Source organism: Nerophis ophidion, linkage group LG19 (assembly GCF_033978795.1).
Source record: "Nerophis ophidion isolate RoL-2023_Sa linkage group LG19, RoL_Noph_v1.0, whole genome shotgun sequence".
NCBI lineage: Eukaryota > Metazoa > Chordata > Actinopteri > Syngnathiformes > Syngnathidae > Nerophis > Nerophis ophidion.
Window position 1 is genome coordinate 43,072,850 of NC_084629.1, and position 25,183 is coordinate 43,098,032.

The window sequence follows — 25,183 nt, forward strand, 5'->3', positions numbered from 1 at the left end:
TTCTTGAACTCACCATAGTCTGGACTGTGATGCAACAGTTTGTTTACATGTCAGATCTTCCACTCTTTCTTTGTCTCATTTTGTGCACCAAAAGTTTCATGCAAAAAGGCGAAAGATGTTGATGTTATTGACTTGTTGGGAGTGCTAATCAGGCAGATTTGGTTTGATTGATTGATTGATTAAAACTTTTATTAGTAGATTGCACAGTACAGTACATATTCCGCACAATTGACCACTAAATGGTAACACCCCAATAAGTTTATCAACTTGTTTAAGTCGGGGTCCACTTAGTTCATGGTAAAATGTTGTAATGTAACACCCAACACTACGGTCTGTTGGGAAAAACGACACAATGTAAATAACGGAGGTCGGCAACCAACGACTCTTTGGTGCCGCACGAGTGGTTCCCTGGAGCATTTTCAAAAAAAGGATTGAAATTCGAAAAAAATGAGGGAAAAATATAGATTTTTTGTTTTAGTATGTTTTTTGTTTGTTTGTGGACAAACATGACACAAACCTTACCAATTGTTAGAAAGTCCACTGTTTAATATGTTTGTGTGTATGCTTCACTGATGAGTATTTGGTGAACATCGCTTTGTCCTACTAATTTCGGCGGTTCTTGAACTCACCATAGTCTGGACTGTGATGCAACAGTTTGTTTACATGTCAGATCTTCCACTCTTTTTTTTTGTCTCATTTTGTGCACCAAAAGTTTCATGCAAAAAGGCGAAAGATGTTGATGTTATTGACTTGTTGGGAGTGCTAATCAGGCATATTTGGTTTGATTGATTGATTGATTAAAACTTTTATTAGTAGATTGCACAGTACAGTACATATTCCGTACAATCGACCACTAAATGGTAACACCCCAATAAGTTTATCAACTTAAATGTTGGAATGTAACACCCAACACTACGGTCTGTTGGGAAAAACGACACAATGTAAATAACAGAGGTCGGCAACCAACGACTCTTTGGTGCCGCACGAGTGGTTCCCTGGAGCATTTTCAAAAAAAGGATTGAAATTCGAAAAAGATGAGGGGAAAAATATAGATTTTTTGTTTTAGTATGTTTTTTGTTTGTTTGTGGACAAACATGACACAAACCTTATCAATTGTTAGAAAGTCCACTGTTTAATATGTTTGTGTGTATGCTTCACTGATGAGGAGTATTTGGTGAACATCGCTTTGTCCTACTAATTTCGGCGGTTCTTGAACTCACCATAGTCTGGACTGCGATGCAACAGTTTGTTTACATGTCAGATCTTCCACTCCTTCTTTGTCTCATTTTGTGCACCAAAAGTTTCATGCAAAAAGGCGAAAGATGTTGATGTTATTGACTTGTTGGGAGTGCTAATCAGGCAGATTTGGTTTGATTGATTGATTGATTAAAACTTTTATAAGTAGATTGCACAGTACAGTACATATTCCGTACAATTGACCACTAAATGGTAACACCCCAATAAGTTTTTCAACTTGTTTAAGTCGGGGTCCACTTAATTCATGGTAAAATGTTGGAATGTAACACCCAACACTACGGTCTGTTGGGAAAAACGACACAATGTAAATAACAGAGGTCGGCAACCAACGACTCTTTGGTGCCGCACGAGTGGTTCCCTGGAGCATTTTCAAAAAAAGGTTTGAAATTCGAAAAAGATGAGGGAAAAATATAGATTTTTTGTTTTAGTATGTTTTTTGTTTGTTTGTGGACAAACATGACACAAACCTTACCAATTGTTAGAAAGTCCACTGTTTAATATGTTTGTGTGTATGCTTCACTGATGAGGAGTATTTGGTGAACATCGCTTTGTCCTACTAATTTCGGCGGTTCTTGAACTCACCATAGTCTGGACTGTGATGCAACAGTTTGTTTACATGTCAGATCTTCCACTCTTTTTTTTGTCTCATTTTGTGCACCAAAAGTTTCATGCAAAAAGGCGAAAGATGTTGATGTTATTGACTTGTTGGGAGTGCTAATCAGGCATATTTGGTTTGATTGATTGATTGATTAAAACTTTTATTAGTAGATTGCACAGTACAGTACATATTCCGCACAATTGACCACTAAATGGTAACACCCCAATAAGTTTATCAACTTGTTTAAGTCGGGGTCCACTTAATTCATGGTAAAATGTTGGAATGTAACACCCAACACTACGGTCTGTTGGGAAAAACGACACAATGTAAATAACAGAGGTCGGCAACCAACGACTCTTTGGTGCCGCACGAGTGGTTCCCTGGAGCATTTTCAAAAAAAGGATTGAAATTCGAAAAAAATGAGGGAAAAATATAGATTTTTTGTTTTAGTATGTTTTTTGTTTGTTTGTGGACAAACATGACACAAACCTTACCAATTGTTAGAAAGTCCACTGTCTAATATGTTTGTGTGTATGCTTCACTGATGAGTATTTGGTGAACATCGCTTTGTCCTACTAATTTCGGCAGTTCTTGAACTCACCATAGTCTGGACTGTGATGCAACAGTTTGTTTACATGTCAGATCTTCCACTCTTTTTTTTTGTCTCATTTTGTGCACCAAAAGTTTCATGCAAAAAGGCGAAAGATGTTGATGTTATTGAGTTGTTGGGAGTGCAAATCAGGCATATTTGCTTTGATTGATTGATTGATTAAAACTTTTATTAGTAGATTGCACAGTACAGTACATATTCCGCACAATTGACCACTAAATGGTAACACCCCAATAAGTTTTTCAACTTGTTTAAGTCGGGGTCCACTTAATTCATGGTAAAATGTTGGAATGTAACACCCAACACTACGGTCTGTTGGGAAAAACGACACAATGTAAATAACAGAGGTCGGCAACCAACGACTCTTTGGTGCCGCACGAGTGGTTCCCTGGAGCATTTTCAAAAAAAGGATTGAAATTCGAAAAAGATGAGGGAAAAATATAGATTTTTTGTTTTAGTATGTTTTTTGTTTGTTTGTGGACAAACATGACACAAACCTTACCAATTTTTAGAAAGTCCACTGTTTAATATGTTTGTGTGTATGCTTCACTGATGAGTATTTGGTGAACATCGCTTTGTCCTACTAATTTCGGCGGTTCTTGAACTCACCATAGTCTGGACTGTGATGCAACAGTTTGTTTACATGTCAGATCTTCCACTCTTTTTTTTTGTCTCATTTTGTGCACCAAAAGTTTCATGCAAAAAGGCGAAAGATGTTGATGTTATTGACTTGTTGGGAGTGCTAATCAGGCATATTTGGTTTGATTGATTGATTGATTAAAACTTTTATTAGTAGATTGCACAGTACAGTACATATTCCGCACAATTGACCACTAAATGGTAACACCCCAATAAGTTTTTCAACTTGTTTAAGTCGGGGTCCACTTAATTCATGGTAAAATGTTGGAATGTAACACCCAACACTACGGTCTGTTGGGAAAAACGACACAATGTAAATAACAGAGGTCGGCAACCAACGACTCTTTGGTGCCGCACGAGTGGTTCCCTGGAGCATTTTCAAAAAAAGGATTGAAATTCGAAAAAGATGAGGGAAAAATATAGATTTTTTGTTTTAGTATGTTTTTTGTTTGTTTGTGGACAAACATGACACAAACCTTACCAATTTTTAGAAAGTCCACTGTTTAATATGTTTGTGTGTATGCTTCACTGATGAGTATTTGGTGAACATCGCTTTGTCCTACTAATTTCGGCGGTTCTTGAACTCACCATAGTCTGGACTGTGATGCAACAGTTTGTTTACATGTCAGATCTTCCACTCTTTTTTTTTGTCTCATTTTGTGCACCAAAAGTTTCATGCAAAAAGGCGAAAGATGTTGATGTTATTGACTTGTTGGGAGTGCTAATCAGGCATATTTGGTTTGATTGATTGATTGATTAAAACTTTTATTAGTAGATTGCACAGTACAGTACATATTCCGCACAATTGACCACTAAATGGTAACACCCCAATAAGTTTTTCAACTTGTTTAAGTCGGGGTCCACTTAATTCATGGTAAAATGTTGGAATGTAACACCCAACACTACGGTCTGTTGGGAAAAACGACACAATGTAAATAACAGAGGTCGGCAACCAACGACTCTTTGGTGCCGCACGAGTGGTTCCCTGGGGCATTTTCAAAAAAAGGATTGAAATTCGAAAAAGATGAGGGAAAATATAGATTTTTTGTTTTAGTATGTTTTTTGTTTGTTTGTGGACAAACATGACACAAACCTTATCAATTTTTAGAAAGTCCACTGTTTAATATGTTTGTGTGTATGCTTCACTGATGAGTATTTGGTGAACATCGCTTTGTCCTACTAATTTCGGCGGTTCTTGAACTCACCATAGTCTGGACTGTGATGCAACAGTTTGTTTACATGTCAGATCTTCCACTCCTTCTTTGTCTCATTTTGTGCACCAAAAGTTTCATGCAAAAAGGCGAAAGATGTTGATGTTATTGACTTGTTGGGAGTGCTAATCAGGCATATTTGGTTTGATTGATTGATTGATTAAAACTTTTATTAGTAGATTGCACAGTACAGTACATATTCCGTACAATTGACCACTAAATGGTAACACCCCAATAAGTTTTTCAACTTGTTTAAGTCGGGGTCCACTTAATTCATGGTAAAATGTTGGAATGTAACACCCAACACTACGGTCTGTTGGGAAAAACGACACAATGTAAATAACAGAGGTCGGCAACCAACGACTCTTTGGTGCCGCACGAGTGGTTCCCTGGAGCATTTTCAAAAAAAGGTTTGAAATTCGAAAAAGATGAGGGAAAAATATAGATTTTTTGTTTTAGTATGTTTTTTGTTTGTTTGTGGACAAACATGACACAAACCTTACCAATTGTTAGAAAGTCCACTGTTTAATATGTTTGTGTGTATGCTTCACTGATGAGGAGTATTTGGTGAACATCGCTTTGTCCTACTAATTTCGGCGGTTCTTGAACTCACCATAGTCTGGACTGTGATGCAACAGTTTGTTTACATGTCAGATCTTCCACTCTTTTTTTTGTCTCATTTTGTGCACCAAAAGTTTCATGCAAAAAGGCGAAAGATGTTGATGTTATTGACTTGTTGGGAGTGCTAATCAGGCATATTTGGTTTGATTGATTGATTGATTAAAACTTTTATTCGTAGATTGCACAGTACAGTACATATTCCCTACAATTGACCACTAAATGGTAACACCCCAATAAGTTTTTCAACTTGTTTAAGTCGGGGTCCACTTAATTCATGGTAAAATGTTGGAATGTAACACCCAACACTACGGTCTGTTGGGAAAAACGACACAATGTAAATAACAGAGGTCGGCAACCAACGACTCTTTGGTGCCGCACGAGTGGTTCCCTGGAGCATTTTCAAAAAAAGGATTGAAATTCGAAAAAAATGAGGGAAAAATATAGATTTTTTGTTTTAGTATGTTTTTTGTTTGTTTGTGGACAAACATGACACAAACCTTACCAATTGTTAGAAAGTCCACTGTCTAATATGTTTGTGTGTATGCTTCACTGATGAGTATTTGGTGAACATCGCTTTGTCCTACTAATTTCGGCAGTTCTTGAACTCACCATAGTCTGGACTGTGATGCAACAGTTTGTTTACATGTCAGATCTTCCACTCTTTTTTTTTGTCTCATTTTGTGCACCAAAAGTTTCATGCAAAAAGGCGAAAGATGTTGATGTTATTGAGTTGTTGGGAGTGCAAATCAGGCATATTTGCTTTGATTGATTGATTGATTAAAACTTTTATTAGTAGATTGCACAGTACAGTACATATTCCGCACAATTGACCACTAAATGGTAACACCCCAATAAGTTTTTCAACTTGTTTAAGTCGGGGTCCACTTAATTCATGGTAAAATGTTGGAATGTAACACCCAACACTACGGTCTGTTGGGAAAAACGACACAATGTAAATAACAGAGGTCGGCAACCAACGACTCTTTGGTGCCGCACGAGTGGTTCCCTGGAGCATTTTCAAAAAAAGGATTGAAATTCGAAAAAGATGAGGGAAAAATATAGATTTTTTGTTTTAGTATGTTTTTTGTTTGTTTGTGGACAAACATGACACAAACCTTACCAATTTTTAGAAAGTCCACTGTTTAATATGTTTGTGTGTATGCTTCACTGATGAGTATTTGGTGAACATCGCTTTGTCCTACTAATTTCGGCGGTTCTTGAACTCACCATAGTCTGGACTGTGATGCAACAGTTTGTTTACATGTCAGATCTTCCACTCTTTTTTTTTGTCTCATTTTGTGCACCAAAAGTTTCATGCAAAAAGGCGAAAGATGTTGATGTTATTGACTTGTTGGGAGTGCTAATCAGGCATATTTGGTTTGATTGATTGATTGATTAAAACTTTTATTAGTAGATTGCACAGTACAGTACATATTCCGCACAATTGACCACTAAATGGTAACACCCCAATAAGTTTTTCAACTTGTTTAAGTCGGGGTCCACTTAATTCATGGTAAAATGTTGGAATGTAACACCCAACACTACGGTCTGTTGGGAAAAACGACACAATGTAAATAACAGAGGTCGGCAACCAACGACTCTTTGGTGCCGCACGAGTGGTTCCCTGGGGCATTTTCAAAAAAAGGATTGAAATTCGAAAAAGATGAGGGAAAATATAGATTTTTTGTTTTAGTATGTTTTTTGTTTGTTTGTGGACAAACATGACACAAACCTTATCAATTGTTAGAAAGTCCACTGTTTAATATGTTTGTGTGTATGCTTCACTGATGAGGAGTATTTGGTGAACATCGCTTTGTCCTACTAATTTCGGCGGGTCTTGAACTCACCATAGTCTGGACTGTGATGCAACAGTTTGTTTACATGTCAGATCTTCCACTCCTTCTTTGTCTCATTTTGTGCACCAAAAGTTTCATGCAAAAAGGCGAAAGATGTTGATGTTATTGACTTGTTGGGAGTGCTAATCAGGCATATTTGGTTTGATTGATTGATTGATTAAAACTTTTATTAGTAGATTGCACAGTACAGTACATATTCCGTACAATTGACCACTAAATGGTAACACCCCAATAAGTTTTTCAACTTGTTTAAGTCGGGGTCCACTTAATTCATGGTAAAATGTTGGAATGTAACACCCAACACTACGGTCTGTTGGGAAAAACGACACAATGTAAATAACAGAGGTCGGCAACCAACGACTCTTTGGTGCCGCACGAGTGGTTCCCTGGAGCATTTTCAAAAAAAGGATTGAAATTCGAAAAAGATGAGGGAAAAATATAGATTTTTTTGTTTTAGTATGTTTTTTGTTTGTTTGTGGACAAACATGACACAAACCTTACCAATTTTTAGAAAGTCCACTATTTAATATGTTTGTGTGTATGCTTCACTGATGAGTATTTGGTGAACATCGCTTTGTCCTACTAATTTCGGCGGTTCTTGAACTCACCATAGTCTGGACTGTGATGCAACAGTTTGTTTACATGTCAGATCTTCCACTCCTTCTTTGTCTCATTTTGTGCACCAAAAGTTTCATGCAAAAAGGCGAAAGATGTTGATGTTATTGACTTGTTGGGAGTGCTAATCAGGCATATTTGGTTTGATTGATTGATTGATTAAAACTTTTATTAGTAGATTGCGCAGTACAGTACATATTCCGCACAATTGACCACTAAATGGTAACACCCCAATAAGTTTATCAACTTGTTTAAGTCGGGGTGCACTTAGTTCATGGTAAAATGTTGGAATGTAACACCCAACACTACGGTCTGTTGGGAAAAACGACACAATGTAAATAACAGAGGTCGGCAACCAACGACTCTTTGGTGCCGCACGAGTGGTTCCCTGAAGCATTTTCAAAAAAAGGATTGAAATTCAAAAAAGATGAGGGAAAAATATAGATTTTTTGTTTTAGTATGTTTTTTGTTTGTTTGTGGACAAACATGACACAAACCTTACCAATTTTTAGAAAGTCCACTGTTTAATATGTTTGTGTGTATGCTTCACTGATGAGTATTTGGTGAACATCGCTTTGTCCTACTAATTTCGGCGGTTCTTGAACTCACCATAGTCTGGACTGTGATGCAACAGTTTGTTTACATGTCAGATCTTCCACTCCTTCTTTGTCTCATTTTGTGCACCAAAAGTTTCATGCAAAAAGGCGAAAGATGTTGATGTTATTGACTTGTTGGGAGTGCTAATCAGGCATATTTGGTTTGATTGATTGATTGATTAAAACTTTTATTCGTAGATTGCACAGTACAGTACATATTCCCTACAATTGACCACTAAATGGTAACACCCCAATAAGTTTATCAACTTGTTTAAGTCGGGGTCCACTTAATTCATGGTAAAATGTTGGAATGTAACACCCAACACTACGGTCTGTTGGGAAAAACGACACAATGTAAATAACAGAGGTCAGCAACCAACGACTCTTTGGTGCCGCACGAGTGGTTCCCTGGAGCATTTTCAAAAAAAGGATTGAAATTCGAAAAAGATGAGGGAAAAATATAGATTTTTTGTTTTAGTATGTTTTTTGTTTGTTTGTGGACAAACATGACACAAACCTTACCAATTTTTAGAAAGTCCACTGTTTAATATGTTTGTGTGTATGCTTCACTGATGAGGAGTATTTGGTGAACATCGCTTTGTCCTACTAATTTCGGCGGTTCTTGAACTCACCATAGTCTGGACTGTGATGCAACAGTTTGTTTACATGTCAGATCTTCCACTCTTTCTTTGTCTCATTTTGTGCACCAAAAGTTTCATGCAAAAAGGCGAAAGATGTTGATGTTATTGACTTGTTGGGAGTGCTAATCAGGCATATTTGGTTTGATTGATTGATTGATTAAAACTTTTATTAGTAGATTGCACAGTACAGTACATATTCCGCACAATTGACCACTAAATGGTAACACCCCAATAAGTTTATCAACTTGTTTAAGTCGGGGTCCACTTAGTTCATGGTAAAATGTTCGAATCTTATATCCAACACTACGGTCTGTTGCTATAAGCCAGTGGTTCTCAAATGGGGGTACGTGTACCCCTGGGGGTACTTGAAGGTATGCCAAGGGGTACGTGAGATTTTTTTTTAATATTCTAAAAATAGCAGCAATTCATAAAGCCTTTATAAACATATTTATTGAATAATACTTCAACAAAATATGAATGTAAGTTCATAAACTGTGAAAAAAAATGCAACTGCAATATTCAGTGTTGACAGCTAGATTTTTTTGTGGACATGTTCCATAAATATTGATGTTAAAGATGTCTTTTTTTGTGAAGAAATGTTTAGAATGAAGTTGATGAATCCAGATGGATCTCTATTACAATCCCCAAAGAGGGCACTTTAAGTTGATGATTACTTCTATGTGGGGAAATATTTATCTATAATTGAATCACTTGCTTAAGTTTCAACAAGTTTTTAGTTATTTTGATATCTTTTTTTTCCAAATAGTTGAAGAAAGACCACTACAAATGAGCAATATTTTGCACTGTTATACAATTTAATAAATCCGAAACTGATGACATAGTGCTGTATTTTACTTCTTTATCTCTTTTTTTCAACCAAAAATGCTTTGCTCTAATTAGGAGGTACTTGAATTAAAAAAATGTTCACGCGGGGTACATCACTGAAAAAAGGTTGAGAACCACTGCAATATGTAATAAGTTAAAAAAAGATGTGGAAAAAAAGCATTTTTTATAACCATTTAAATCAGCAAAAGAGGTTGTACACCATCATGTGACATCTCACAGCAGGGAAGTCTTGTCAACGCCTGCTTCTTCCATCTTAAACTAAGTTTGTGGTGCGAGGTGCAAGAATGCAGTTGTGATGTCATCACACACACCCAGCACTGTGTTTCTGTTCATTACAATCACAATATTTATGTAAGGCGTCCTTGTGCAGAGCACACACCTCTGACAGGATATTCCATGTCAATCAGGGGTGTCCAAACTTTTTCCACTGAGGGCCGCACATGGAAAAATTAAAGCGTGCGGGGGCCATTTTGATATTTTTCATTTTCAAACCATAAAAAAATGTATGTACTTCTTAAATTTATTTCACCTTTAAGGATCCCGGGGACCATAAAGGGTCTCAGTCATTAAAATGTTAAAAATAAGTCAAATTATTATTATTTTTTTATTTGATTTTACGCTTACAGTAAATCTCTATATCAACTTCAAGTTGATATAAAGTAATAAAAAAAACATTTTTTTTATTTTTTATAGTAAAACTGAAATATGCAGTATTTAGTAATTAAAGCCCTAAAAGATCAATAATGCAGGACACCATTGATTTTAATTATTTAATATTTTTTGAGTAATAACATCCATCCATTTTCTACCGCTTATTCCCTTTTGGGGTAGTAATAACAGTAAAAAGATAAATAAAATACCAATAAATATATTTGTGATCCAAAGGGTGCCCCACTCATAAAGTGATACATTTTTATTAGGTTTTTCTTTTACTTTCAACACATAAGTTACAGGATCAAAATCTATCGATTTTACGTTTGAACTATTATTTTGTTTATTTTATGCTCTTTTGTCAAAGAAAACTTTGATGTTTTTATATGGCAACCACACAATATGCAATATTTACAACACAAAACATTTTAAAGGGAAATACTTCAAGTAATTGGAGCCTTGAAAATAATTAATTACAACGTAGATTTTTTTGTCTTTTTTTTGAGCAACGGCAAAACAAGAAAAATAAAGAAAGACAAAATAAAATAAAAAAAGCCTGCATGGCAGCTTTGTGTCAACATTGCAACTTTTTTTCGTCACCTCATTTCCCTTTTTTTAAATGTTCTTTTTTATATTTGCAATATCATTTCCAGAATGTGTAAACAATTAGTTGCGGGCCGCAAATGGCCCTCGGGCCGCACTTTGGACGCCCCTGATGTAAACCAATACAATCATTTAGCATGTTAGGTGCAAGTGTTTTGTTGCCACACAAAGGAGTGATGTCAGACTGCGATTAGAGACCTGTCAGCGGATGCTATCTTGCCTCAAAGCAACTTTATCGATTATTAGATGACTTTATTTTTCACTTATTTGAGTGGATTAAAAACGGCCTGTGGATTAGTGGATCGCTAGGACGATGTTTGATAAATGGTAGCGGCGGTTGTGAGTAAAGAGTGTTTACCGCACTTCAAACTGACACTGACTCTTATCAGCTTGTGTGACTTTTGTGTGGAGTTGCTTCCTTATTTGTGATTATTCCAAGATGATTATCAGAGCCTACCAGTGATTTATTTTCTCCATAGCATGAATGTGAGCGTGTGCGCATGTCATAATTACGACGGTCAGCTGGGAAAAAAATACCAATATCTGTATTATTTGTACGGAATCTTAACAGTCCTATTAGGAACTGGGACCAAAAAGTACTGGTACTCAGTTTACAACAAAGGCCATGTCTACACTAAGCCGGATAACCCCTTAAACCAATAATTATTTCGCTTAAGCCCTATTTCAGCCACACTAAACTATCGTTTAAGGACAAATTTTGACACGGGTAAGTGCACCGTGTATTTCTTGAATCCCTGGCACTTCCTGTAGCTTTGTAGGGACTCAATTATCGTATAACAAATTGAGTTTAAACCCAGATTCCCATCTAACAAAGGTCTTAACTCATTCTCTTTCTATGCCACATCAATGTGGAATGCACTCCCAACAGGTGTAAAAGTAAGTGCATCTCTATATTCCTTCAAAAGTGCTCTAAAACAACACCTCTAGGCAACTTCAACACTTTACTAATACCCTCCTCCATTCACATCCCATCTCCCCGGATTATAAACAACTCAAATGTACTTCTAATGTATATACTTGTTCTTATGCTATGTGAACTCACTATGTTCTCTGCTGGCTGTACATATCCTACTAAGTCACACCTACACTGTTTCAATGTCCATTTCTCTGTTGATGCAATTGTTGATGACTGAAGTACTGATATCAACCAAAGCTCCTCATCCCACCCCCCGGATTGTAAATAATGTCAATAATTCAATGTACATACTATGATGATTAACTTGTGTGATGACTGTATTATGCTGATAGTATATATTTGTACCATGAATTGATTAACGTGGACTTAAACAAGTTGAAAAACTTATTGGGGTGTTCAATTGTACGGAATATGTACTGTACTGTGCAATCTACTAATAAAAGTATCAATCAATCAATCAAAGTTCAGAGAGGAAGTGACACCAGAAAGACCACACCCACACAGGAAGTGACGTCGGAAAGAAGGCGCCACAGCCAACTTCATAATAAAGCAGTTTTGTAACTTGAAGGTAACCACTGGAAATATGGAGGCGAGTCATCGTGTTTCTCCTTCTTCTATATTTACGGACGCTTGTGGAAATCACACATGAATACCTTAAGAGAAAGCCATTGCAGCTATTTGGGATACAACACTTCTCAGAAGGCAAGACAACTTTCCAATGTCCAGGTCAGATGTGATTCTACTTACCGAAAACTTTGTCCATTTGTCAACGAGAATGCGGGCTCTTGTGGATGTGATTAAAAAAGGTAGCGTGTGCTTTGTATCACCTGGTCGACAAGGTAAGACTATGGAAAACATTGAATGGACTGAAGCAGACTGTATGTCACAGACTCAACGTCTAGGTCCAGAGTACATGAAGTCACCAAAAAGGAATGGCCAATGAAGGTGAAGGCAAAAGAGTGAGTGTCCTGAGCAGATATCTACATCCCTAGATTGATTGTTGTCAAAGGTTCTTTATCACATTGTTGACGTGTGTAATAAAGATGCGATTGATGTATGATGTCTCAGCTCTGCAGTCCTCTCCAAGGTTTCTCATAGTCATTCACATTGACATCCCACTGGGTTGTGAGTTTTTTCCTTGCCCTTATGTGGGATCTGAACCGAGGACGTTGTTGTGGTTTGTGCAGCCCTTTGAGACACTCGTGATTTAGGGCTATATAAATAAACATGGATTGATTGATTGAAGTCCAACCTTAAAACTAATTTATATACTCTAGCTTTTGAATAGATCCTGATAAGACCAGTTGACCTGCCGCTGTTTTTTCTGCTCTGTCCCTCCTCTCTTGCGCAGAGAAAATACCAGGTGGTCTCTGGAGCGGTACCAGTCTGGAAGATTGTGCTAGCTGTACCAAATTGTGACCACTCTTTCATGCCTCAGTAAGTGAGGTCTCTGCATGTTGGACTTGTCCGCTTGGAAGAAGATCCCCCTGAAACCCTCTGATGGCTTGCCAATGGATTGGACTCTTGCATCATCTGTTAATGTAACAACTGTGCCCACTTGGCAGCCACTGAAGCCGGTCACCCGGGAAGGGGTTCCCACATCCAAGGTTTCCTCTTCTTACCAGCTTTGGCCTTTGATGTTTTCCTTTGACCGGATGTCGTGGTGGTTTGTAAATAAGCCCCTTGCGGCACTTGTGATTAAGGCCTATAATAATAAATTGTCAAACGTGCAGCCTGGTCTGATGTCATATGCGGGCCTGGGTGAGCAGGTGTCGGACACCTCAGTCTCCTTGGACGTATCCTCGCTCATCCATGCAGACTGAACACTGGCCTAAGGTGGAATCGGCTGTCTTGGTTGCTTTGTTGGGTCTGCTCCTGTCTCTGGCCATGCTCCCTCCACCAGCGGACGATGGCGTGGAACACCACAGAGGCCACCACAGTGGATATGTTTCTTTTACATTTTACATTTTATTCATAGCTGTATGTAGAAGTGTCTGCTTGTATCTGCTGCTTTAATGTCTTTAATGTCCTCTGTGTTCTTTGATGTTTGATGTTTTCCTCTTACACACATGTAAGAGGGATGTGTTCTATGGCTATGAGTTGTTTTTTTCCCTTGGCCTCAGTCTGCACCCCCTCTCCAGGGCCCAGGCTAAATTTTATTTTAATCTTTTAGTTTTTTAGCCCATTCCCCCCCTTGTTTACCTGTATGTCATCTTTTTTGTAAGGGGCGCTGGAAGCCGGCAGACCCGTCAGCGATCCTGTTCTGTCTCCCTGTAATGTTTGTCTGATCTTGAATGGGATTGTGCTGAAAATTTTAATTTTCCTGAAGGAACTCTCCTGACGAAATAAATAATCTAATTGGGCTGACAACAACGCTGCTGTACACTACAAAGCAATACTGTATACATTGCATGCGATGAGCAAAGAGAGAAAGAAACCTACACGGAAATAGGAGGCCACCGTCTGTCTCCTCATGCTGGTGGTTTCCTCGGGGTGACGCATCATCTCCATGGTGTCCACCTGAACACAAACATTGCCGATGAACACCGGCCATTGATGAGCGGCCTGCTTGTGCAGCACCTTCAAATGAGCTGCAGTTTTCATGTTGTCGACCGAGGACTTCTGTCGACATAAAAGGTATCATTCCAGCAGTTCTAAACGGGCCGGTTGGGAACACACATCTGTACTAAATGTGGCGTCTGTATAACACGGGCCCATAAACAATTAAAGCTAACAATCTAGAGAAGAGGCGAGCGGCGCTGTGGGGCACGGGAGAATAGGGGAGCAGTCTGAATAATGAGACTAGCCGTCATCAAGCACGGAGCCTTCCCGACGACGGATTAACGAGGACACAATATAAGCTTTCTAATGGCTTTGGCAGTTCATGGCTTCATCAAAATTAATGAAGCAGTAGATATTTTATGGTAAGTCTACGTAGCAAAGTGCATATCTTAATACTTTATTTCAACAGAGAAAAAAAGGTACGTGTAAAGCTCTCTGCACGAGCTACATGAGAACGTGTGATCAGTCACAAGTACAAAAGCGCCTGTGACACTTAAAATAACTTAACTACCCGCATTTGACTTTCTTCTGCCGGAGCTGGCGACTGTCACTCTCTCTCAACTATACTCGCCAGCTTTGATTGAGAACACCGCGGCGTACATTTTACATCATAACGCCGACTTGTTATTAAAATGGATTTCCTTGTTAAAAGAATATCTGAACAAATTCATTGCCAAAAGCAATCAAAAGTGCAACTTGGTGAGATTCCGAGTTGGAGAAACACACTTGAAACGTGGATGGCAGTGAAGTCGAAAAGAAGGAGTGAACGCCAAGCAGTACAGTTCGGGTTGGTTCATTTAGGTTTTCAACTCTTTGTGTTTTGTGTGAGGCTACAAAAATAACTTATAAATGATAAATGGGTTGTACTTGTATAGCGCTTTTCTACCTTCAAGGTACTCAAAGCGCTATGACACTACTTCCACATTTACCCATTCACACGCACATTCACACACTGATGGAGGGAGCTGCCATGCAAGGCGCCAACCAGCACCCATCAGGAGCAAGGGTGAAGTGCCTTGCTCAGGACACAACGGACGTGACGAGGTTGGTTCTAGGTGGGATTTGAACCAGTGACCCTCAGGTTGCGCTCGGCCACTCTCCCACTGCGCCACGCCAAAATCAGGCCATCAGGGAGTGTATAAATAAGAAGGGAAACCAAGCCTGGTGTGCGCTCTTTTTAATTCCTTTCACGAGGGTTCACCATCTTTCGTCTCATCAGACACTGTCTGTAATCATATCGATTCAATCCAACTTTGTACCATCTGATTATGAGTAAATTAACTCCTGTAACAAATTCTCTATTGTTCCTGTTTAAGATTCCGACTTATGTATGGTATCTGACCGATGGACACTGCTAGGGATGGGTACAAAGTGGTACCGGTACCCAACAGTACCAATTTTGGGTACATTGGTGGGAATGAATGTTCATTTGTTTGATTTAAAAAAAAATGTATGCAATTTAAGCATTTAAGTCTCATCTTAAAACTCATCTGTATACTCTAGCCTTTAAATAGACCTCCTTTTTAGACCAGTTGATCTGCCGCTTCTTTTCTTTCTCCTATGTCCCCCCCTCCCTTGTGGAGGGGGTCCGGTCCGATGACCATGGATGAAGTACTGACTGTCCAGAGTCGAGACCCAGGATGGACCGCTCGTCGGGACCCAGGATGGACCGCTCGCCTGTATCGGTTGGGGACATCTCTACGCTGCTGATCCGCTTGAGATGGTTTCCTGTGGACGGGACTCTCACTGCTGTCTTGGAGCCACTATGGATTGAACTTTCACAGTATCATGTTAGACCCGCTCGACATCCATTGCTTTCGGTCCCCTAGAGGGGGGGGGGGGGGGGGGGGGGGTTGCCCACATCTGAGGTCCTCTCCAAGGTTTCTCATAGTCAGCATTGTCACTGGCGTCCCACTGAATGTGAATTCTCCCTGCCCACTGGGTGTGAGTTTTCCTTGCCCTTTTGTGGGTTCTTCCGAGGATGTTGTAGTCGTAATGATTTGTGCAGTCCTTTGAGACATTTGTGATTTGGGGCTATATAAATAAACATTGATTGATTGATTGAATATTTTAACACTAAGCTTTTGGAGCATTACTCCTTGTTATCAATAATGTGCAATCATGTTCAGTTGTTAAATATTGTTTTCTTAGACATCGGAATCTCATTCGCAAGTATGCCTTCATTTCTGTTTGTGTGTTGCCATAGTCAGGAAGGAAGTTAGTCTTTGTGCGGTGGGAAAATCATCCTGTTCGTGACGCCAATTTTATGTAGTAGAAAAGTCGGGTTGGGAGGAGACCCTGCCCCAAGTGGAGGAGTTCAAGTACCTAGGTCTTGTTCAGGAGTGAGGGAAGAGTGGATCGTGAGATCGACAGGCGGATCGGTGCGGCGTCTTCAGTAATGCGGACGTTGTACCGATCCGTTGTGGTGAAGAAGGAGCTGAGCCGGAAGGCAAAGCTCTCAATTTACCGGTTGATCTACGTTCCCATCCTCACCTATGGTCATGAGCTTTGGGTCATGACCGAAAGGATAAGATCACGGGTACAAGCGGCCCAAATGAGTTTCCTCCGCCGTGTGGCGGGTCTCTCCCTTGGAGATAGGGTGAGAAGCTCTGCCATCCGGGAGGAACTCAAAGTAAAGCCGCTGCTCCTCCGCATGGAGAGGAGCCAGATGAGGTGGTTCAGGTATCTGGTCAGGATGCCACCCGAACGCCTCCCTAGGGAGGTGTTTAGGTTACGTCCAGCTGGTAGGAGGCCACGGGGAAGACCCAGGACACGTTGGGAAGACTATGTCTCCCGGCTGGCCTGGGGACGCCTCGGGATCCCCCGGGAAGAGCTAGACGAAGTGGCTGGGGAGAGGGAAGTCTGGGTTTCCCTGCTTAGGTTGTTGCCCCCGCGACCCGACCACGGATAAGCGGAAGAAGATGGATGGATGGAAAAGTCGGAATCTTAAACAGGAACAATAGAGAATTTGTTACAGGAGTTAATTTACTCATAATCAGATGGTACAAAGTTGGATTGAATCGATATGATTACAGACAGTGTCTGATGAGACGAAAGATGGTGAACCCTCGTGAAAGGAATTAAAAAGAGCGCACACCAGGCTTGGTTTCCCTTCTTATTTATACACTCCCTGATGGCCTGATTTTGGCATCACAACTTATGCAACTGTCCAATGTCCAAATGTCACCCTACCAACAGAACCAGCACCTTGTCAGAGTGACTTGATCTCTTATGTTGTGTCCCTCCCAATGCATTCAGTTTAGAAGTAACACTAGGACAGACATTTTCCATTACATTTGCCGTATCTCACTCTTCAGCAAGTAAAGTATATCTTCTCAAGAGACAACACTATACAAGTGAAACTAGGATTTGTTTTAGTGTAGTCAGTGTACAGCTTATATGGCAGTATAGGTTTAGCCTGTGGAAGATCAAAAACCTTTGCGTGGTACTATAAACTCAAGACAGGGTCCAAACTGAACTGTACCAGTTGGTGGAAATGCGGCTATGAATTCCGAGCAGAGCCTTACCTTCAAGAGGTATTTGGGAGACTTTGAGCACAGCAACAAGTAGGTGAGAAACATGGAAATAAAGAGAAAGAGAAGTAGTACAGTGTGTAAACAAATAGTACAAACAAAAGAGATGAAGTGAACTTTTTCCAAAGTGGACAGAAAGTGTGCTGATGGTAAATGACACAAACACTTTGACTAACTGAATTGACAAATAAAACTGATTTTAATATGTACATGAATAACTGTCTCATTATTACTATTGTGGTATAATCCAGCATGACCAATATCAGTTCTTCTGATGGATCTTCTGATCATTTTACAAAGCTTCTACATTATAAAAAGTTTGTCCATAGAACAGAAAACATTTAATTGTATTGTATATGGTTCTGGATGAATAAATGATTCTAAATAATGTCCAATGGAAAAGGCGGGTAGTTGAGTTAAACTGTTGGTTGTTGAGGTTTATCAGCTTTTGCAGTGCAAAATGTTGCTTTCTCTATTTATGGCCGCTGGTAACACAGCTGGGTGTCTATTAGAAAACCACAATAACAAACTACAGTACCCTGAACTATGGAGCCTTTTCTCAGAAATGCACTGTAGTTACGAGAAAACATACTTTACAGGTTCTCTTTGATGAATAGCAGCCTTGGTACTGTACGGATCTTCCAGCAGAACAATGCCTAAAGACATGTACAGTATCACTCCCAATAAAAGGGTAAAAGTATTCCATTAAAAAGTAGTTTTGTGCTTGACTTTGAATATTATTTTTACCTCAAATACCCCAGAGGACATACCGTAATATTTTGAAATGTTGTTTTGGTCAACTGAAACTTTATACCTAAAGCGGAACTGCACTTTTTTAATTTTTTTTTTTTTTTTAGAATTTTGCCTATTGTTCATAAACATTATGAGAGACATGACAATGATTGTTTCAGGTAATTTTTTTTTTTGCATTCTAAATATTAAATAAATGTGATCCAAAGTCCGCTTACAAAGGAGCCTACGGGAGCCGCTCTATTCTGCCTATAAAGCCCTCATATAACACCTCCATCAAGGTTTTATATACATGATGTATATATATGTAGTATCTAGTGACATTCATAATAACATGTAATATATACATGATGCAAGTATATATGTAGTATCTAGTAACATTCATAATAACATGTAATATATACATGATGTAAGTATATATGTCATGTAGTAACATTCATAATAACATGTAATATATACATGATGTAAGTATATATGTCATGTAGTAACATTCATAATAACATGTAATATATACATGATGTAAGTATATATGTCATGTAGTAACATTCATAATAACATGTAATATATACATGATGTAAGTATATATGTAGTATCCAGTAACATTCATAATAACATTTAATATATACATGATGTAAGTATATATGTAGTATCTAGTAACATTCATAATAACATGTAGTATATACATGATGTAAGTATATATGTCATGTAGTAACATTCATAATAACATGTAATATATACATGATGTAAGTATATATGTAGTATCTGGTAACATTCATAATAACATGTAATATATACATGATGTAAGTATATATGTCATGTAGTAACATTCATAATAACATGTAATATATACATGATGTAAGTATATATGTCATGTAGTAAACATTCATAATAACATGTAATATATTACATGATGTAAGTATATATGTCATGTAGTAACATTCATAATAAACATGTAATATATACATGATGTAAGTATATATGTCATGTAGTAAACATTCATAACAACATGTAATATTTACATGTTTTTGCTCATTTTACGCATATGCGACATTAATTTCAAAATTTAATTTCATCACGTTTTGCTATTTTCAACATAAATGATTTTTGCTCACTGCAGATTGAGAACCAACAAACGTAGTAAACATCACTTACTGTACAAGGTCTGCTGTCATTAGGATGTTCATACAGTACAGTATATTAGCATTTAGATGAAGAATGACTCAACGTAATTTTGTGTCGTTCTCGCCAGTCCCGTGTCTAAATTGGCTGTCAAAATGTAGTACCTTGTCAGAATACATCCTTGTCCTTCTACTATCCAGGTGAGAGTTATGATTTATGATCTACGATAAAGTGTGACGAGCGGGATCATGTCGACATTGGCACACAAGCTGGTGATTACATTTGCCGCGATAAATAGTTGGTCTGCGTTAGCGCTTATAATAACAATTGGTTAATGAAACGTAAATGGATTATTGTTTGCCGCTTTTTGGATGTTTTTTTTATTGGGTTTTTATGGGCGGAATAGAGAACCTAAGCAAAACTTTTATTTACGTTTTATTTACGATTTAAAATGCTTTTTTTTTTTTTTAAATACATCTGTAGTATTTGTGAGAAAGTTTTTCCCAAAGAATACAACTGAGAAATTGCAAGAGAACATTATGTAAGTTGCTCAGGAGGGACTGATTGAGGCATGTTGACTCCAACATTTTGGGAAGCAAAGTTACCTTAAGTGGCCATAAACATGAAAAATGTTGCAAAAAGTACTTTTATGACACTGCCACCAAATGCCAGATGGCGATGCTGCATCACCACAAGCAAGAGAACAAACATAACAGGGTAGTCTATTAATGTTGGCTACGCTTCACAGCACCGTTTTTTTTTTTTGTTTTTTTATTGCCCTGCGTATGGCTGCAATGGCTGTGAGCAAACTCATTAAAAGCATAATGCTCTCACAAGTTAGCCGTCAGGAGTCTCACCTTGCTGCGTCCGGAAACTCAGCTGCGGCGGGAGAGATCGAGATGCGGCGTTCACCCGGGCTCGGGCCGTGGCCAGATTTCCTTTCCAAAACAAAACACATTACAGTAGTTATGAAAATAGGATCACCATGAAAAACCACGTCTGGCTGAGAAGAGGGTTCATCACCAACTGTATAAATCTACATCGTGCTGAATGGAGGTCCAGAAGCATGAAAGCATCAAAGACTTGGACAAATATTAAAATGCACACTGCTCCGACAACCACAATGATAATGGAGTCTGACAGACAACAACGCCAAAAAAAACGGAAATGCTGATTATCGGTCCTGCTAGACACCGAACTCTATTTAATAATACAACTCTAACATTTGACAACCAAACAATTAAACAAGGCGACACGGTAAAGAATCTGGGTATTATCTTCGACCCAACTCTCTCCTTTGAGGCACATGAAAAGCGTTACTAAAACGGCCTTCTTTCATCTCCGCAATATCGCTAAAATTCGCTCCATTTCTGTCCACTAAAGACGCTGAGATCATTATCCATGCGTTTGTTTACGTCTCGCCTCGATTACTGTAACGTATTATTTTTCGGGTCTCCCCATGTCTAGCATTAAAAGATTACAGTTGGTACAAAATGCGGCTGCTAGACTTTTGACAAGAACAAGAAAGTTTGATCACATTACGCCTGTACTGTATATACCTTTATATACATATATACATACATATATACCTATACTGTATATACCTTTATATACATATATACATACATATATACCTATACTGTATATACCTTTATATACATATATACATACATATATACCTATACTGGCTCACCTGCACTGGCTTCCTGTGCACTTAAGATGTGACTTTAAGGTTTTACTACTTACGTATAAAATACTACACGGTCTAGCTCCATCCTATCTTGCCGATTGTATTGTACCATATGTCCCGGCAAGAAATCTGCGTTCAAAGGACTCCGGCTTATTAGTGATCCCCAAAGCCCAAAAAAAGTCTGCGGGCTGTAGAGCTTTTTCATTTCGGGCTCCAGTACTCTGGAATGCCCTCCCGGTAACAGTTCGAGATGCTACCTCAGTAGAAGCATTTAAGTCTCACCTTAAAACTAATTTGTATGCTCTAGCCTTTAAATAGACTCCCTTTTCAGACCAGTTGATCTGCCGTTTCTTTTCTTTTTCTTCTATGTCCCACTCTCCTTTGTGGAGGGAGTCCGGTCCGATCCGGTGGCCATGTACTGCTCGCCTGTGTATCGGCTGGGGACATCTCTGCGCTGCTGATCAGCCTCCTCTTGGGATGGTTTCCTGCTGGCTCCGCTGTGAACGGGACTCTCGCTGCTGTGTTGGATCCGCTTTGGACTGGACTCTCGCGACTGTGTTGGATCCATTATGGATTGATCTTTCACAGTATCATGTTCTCATAGTCATTATTGTCACCGGTGTCCCACTGGGTGTGAGTTTTCCTTGCCCTTATGTGGGCCTACCGAGGATGTCGTAGTGGTTTGTGCAGCCCTTTGAGACACTAGTGATTTAGTGCTATATAAGTAAACATTGATTGATTGATTGATTGAACAAACACCTGAATTGAACACCAACACTACTATGGTATGTTGAAGGGACAACTAAACAAGAAGACCAAGACGCAGCATGAAAAATTGTTGAAGAAAATAAGGAACTGAAAAACTTTTGCAACAAAGACCATAAAAACAGGATTTGGATGATGAATTAGATGTAGAGACACTTCTTTTCTCCTACTTCAGCAATCACTGTTTTCTTGATACGTATTATAATATAATGGTGACATTAAATATGATAACAAATAGTCTATTCATTTTAAAAGCAGAAGCTTGTACGCAAGTTACAGACCCCAAAAGCAGTGAAGTTGTCAGCTTGTGTAAATGCTAAATAAAAAGAGAATAATCCTTTTCAGCTTATATTCAATTAAATAGACTGCAAAGACAAGATTTGTCATCTTCACACTGCAGAAATGTGTTATTTTTTGCAAATATTAGCTCATTTGGAATTTGATACCTGCAACATGTTTCTGGCACAAGTGGCAAAAAAGAGTGAGAAAGTTGAGGAATGCTCATCAAAGACGTATTCGGAACATCCCACAGGTGAACAGGCTAATTGGGAACAGGTGGGTGCCATGATTGGCTATAAAAGCAGCTTCCATGAAATGCTCACTCATTCACAAACAAGGACGGGGCGAGGGTCACCACTTTGTCAACAAATGCCTGAGCAAATTGTTTAAGAACAACATTTCTCAAGCAGCTATTGCAAGGAATTTAGGGATTTCACCATCTACACTCCGTAATATCATCAAAAGGTTCAGAGAATCTGAAGGAAAAAAATAATAATAATAATATATATACATATATATATATATAGAGAGAGAGAGAGAGAGAGGTATATTGTGAATAAATTGAGAACAGGAAGTGAACTAAAGCGTTAATGTAGTGGAAAATTTCTATCCTAGGGTTACCTCCAAACCAAACGCATTAGGAGGGACACGACATAAGAGGACAAATCACCCTGACCAAGTGCTAGTTCTTTTGTGGGGTGATAATTGAACCTTGGACAGTTACATGAGTTGTTATGCCAAAATCAGGCCAACATGGAGTGAAGTGAAGTGAAGTGAATTATATTTATATAGCGCTTTTCTCTAGTGACTCAAAGCGCTTTACATAGTGAAACCCAATATCTAAGTTACATTTAAACCAGTGTGGGTGGCACTGGGAGCAGGTGGGTAAAGTGTCTTGCCCAAGGACACAACGGCAGTGACTAGGATGGCGGAAGCGGGAATCGAACCTGCAACCCTCAAGTTGCTGGCACGGCCGCTCTACCAACCGAGCTATTCCGTGTATGAATAAGAAAGGAAGACCAGGCTCTTATCGTGTCCGGAGACATTGTCTGTGTTTTCATATCGATTCAATCCAACTTTGTATTATCTGATTGTGAGTAATTAACAAACTCTCTATTGTTCCTGTTTAAGATTGGGACTTTTCGACCACATAAAATTGGCTACCACTAACAGGATGAGGCCCCGGGTTAAATCCCCGACTTTTCTACCAATTAGCAAGTGCTATGAAATGGAAAAGGTAGGATAAAATAAGCTCTGCTTCTTCCTACTCCTTTTCGAACATGTTGAAGAGAGAAAGTGGACGTTGTGATGCTTGCATGTTGGAAATAACCCCACCTCAAACACAGGTGTAGGTAATGTTGTGAGGAACCATTGCAGAGTTGAAAGCAGCAGCGTGACACCTCAGAGAATATTAGGACTACAGACTCTTCACGACAGCCTCAAAGTTTGTGCACATGTCCAAATGTTTACTCTGGCTACATCTTCACAAGCTAAACTGTGATTACTAGCAGTGAAAACAGCCTTTGAAGCAGGATTGTGCCATCAAAGTCCTAATCCATGGGTGGCAGGATTTTTATAATGAGTGGGAAGTATCTTAACACTTTTCAAAGGGTTTAGTCCATGAATAAACAATAGCTGCACAGATGTGCTTGCACACCTTCTCAACAAAACACAACAAAAAAACACAAGGTTACAAACACACTCAGATTGTTGGCGCAGGCAAGTCTGGGAAGGAGGAAAACATTTGTAGGTTTTGTGACACGGCAACAATTGAACACACACACACAAGTAACTTTTTCCTCATTTGATTTCAAGTCCATGTGTTGACAAACGAGCATTTAAAATGTGGATTAGCACCTGCTCGCCGCTCTCAAAGAGTGCTTGCCTTACAAAGGCTGATAAAACAGATTCAATCAAATTATTAAAGCTGCAAGCAGCGTTGGTCGGGTCCGCCTTTGGCCGCTGCCAAGCCCTGGTCTAAGTCAGCCCTACATAGAGGTTTTTGTTTCATGTCTCTACGACATTCCTAACAGAAGTTACAAGCAGTTTTGTCTGGGTTTTTTCCTAGGGGGCGCTGGAGCGCAATTTTGACTTTTGGGGTTTGGTTTTATATTAGATGGCAATGTGGTGAGTTTTGAAGCATGTTAAGGGGGTCAAATTACAGATCAGCGTTTCTGGATGTTGTTGATAAATGGCTTTCGCTTTGCATAGTAGAGCTTTAACTTGCACTATGAAGCATTTTAAGGGGGTCAAATTACAGTTTAAAGAGGCAAAAATGACATTTTTTAGGAAACTTTGCGCAGTAAAATCCAAACCGGAGCAGTAATCAAAACTTTGTTGGATAGTTTTAATCAAAAGGGTTCAATCTCTCTCCTGTGCGAGTTTGAAGCCAAAACGACAAACGCACTCGGAGGAGTTTACGTTTGAAAAAGGTGACGGGTTTTTACAAAACTTTTAGTTTGAAGGGGTAATTTTTAACTTCCTGTAGATTTTTGCCGAAGGATGTCGATTATCTAAATGTAGGTCTAGGTGAGACCTACATAGAAGTTTTTGTTTCATGTCTTTCCGGCATTCCTACTGGAAGTTAAAAGCAATTTGGTTTGTGTTTTCTTCCTAGGAGCAGTTTTTGCTGTGTTTTATAAAAAAATTGCGCTAGAGCGCATTTTTGAGTTTTGGGGTTTGTTTTTTTCATTAAATCGCAATTTGCGCCAGTCCTGATGTGTCTGCCAAGTTTGGTGAGTTTTGAAGCATTTTGAGGGGGTCAAATTACAGCTCAAAGAGGCAAAAAATGGCAAAAATTTTGC

At 38.9% G+C, this 25,183-nt stretch overlaps 1 protein-coding gene across 1 annotated transcript in view; it reads right to left on the reverse strand.

The window, feature by feature from the left end:
* myo3b (myosin IIIB) overlaps positions 1-25,183 on the reverse strand; it is a 327,297-nt gene that overhangs the window by 154,658 nt on the left and 147,456 nt on the right. The window contains 4 exon segments of the mRNA XM_061880054.1: positions 14,124-14,201; positions 17,771-17,791; positions 20,503-20,517; positions 20,519-20,583. Of these exon segments, the coding sequence (XP_061736038.1) occupies positions 14,124-14,201; positions 17,771-17,791; positions 20,503-20,517; positions 20,519-20,583 (179 nt within the window).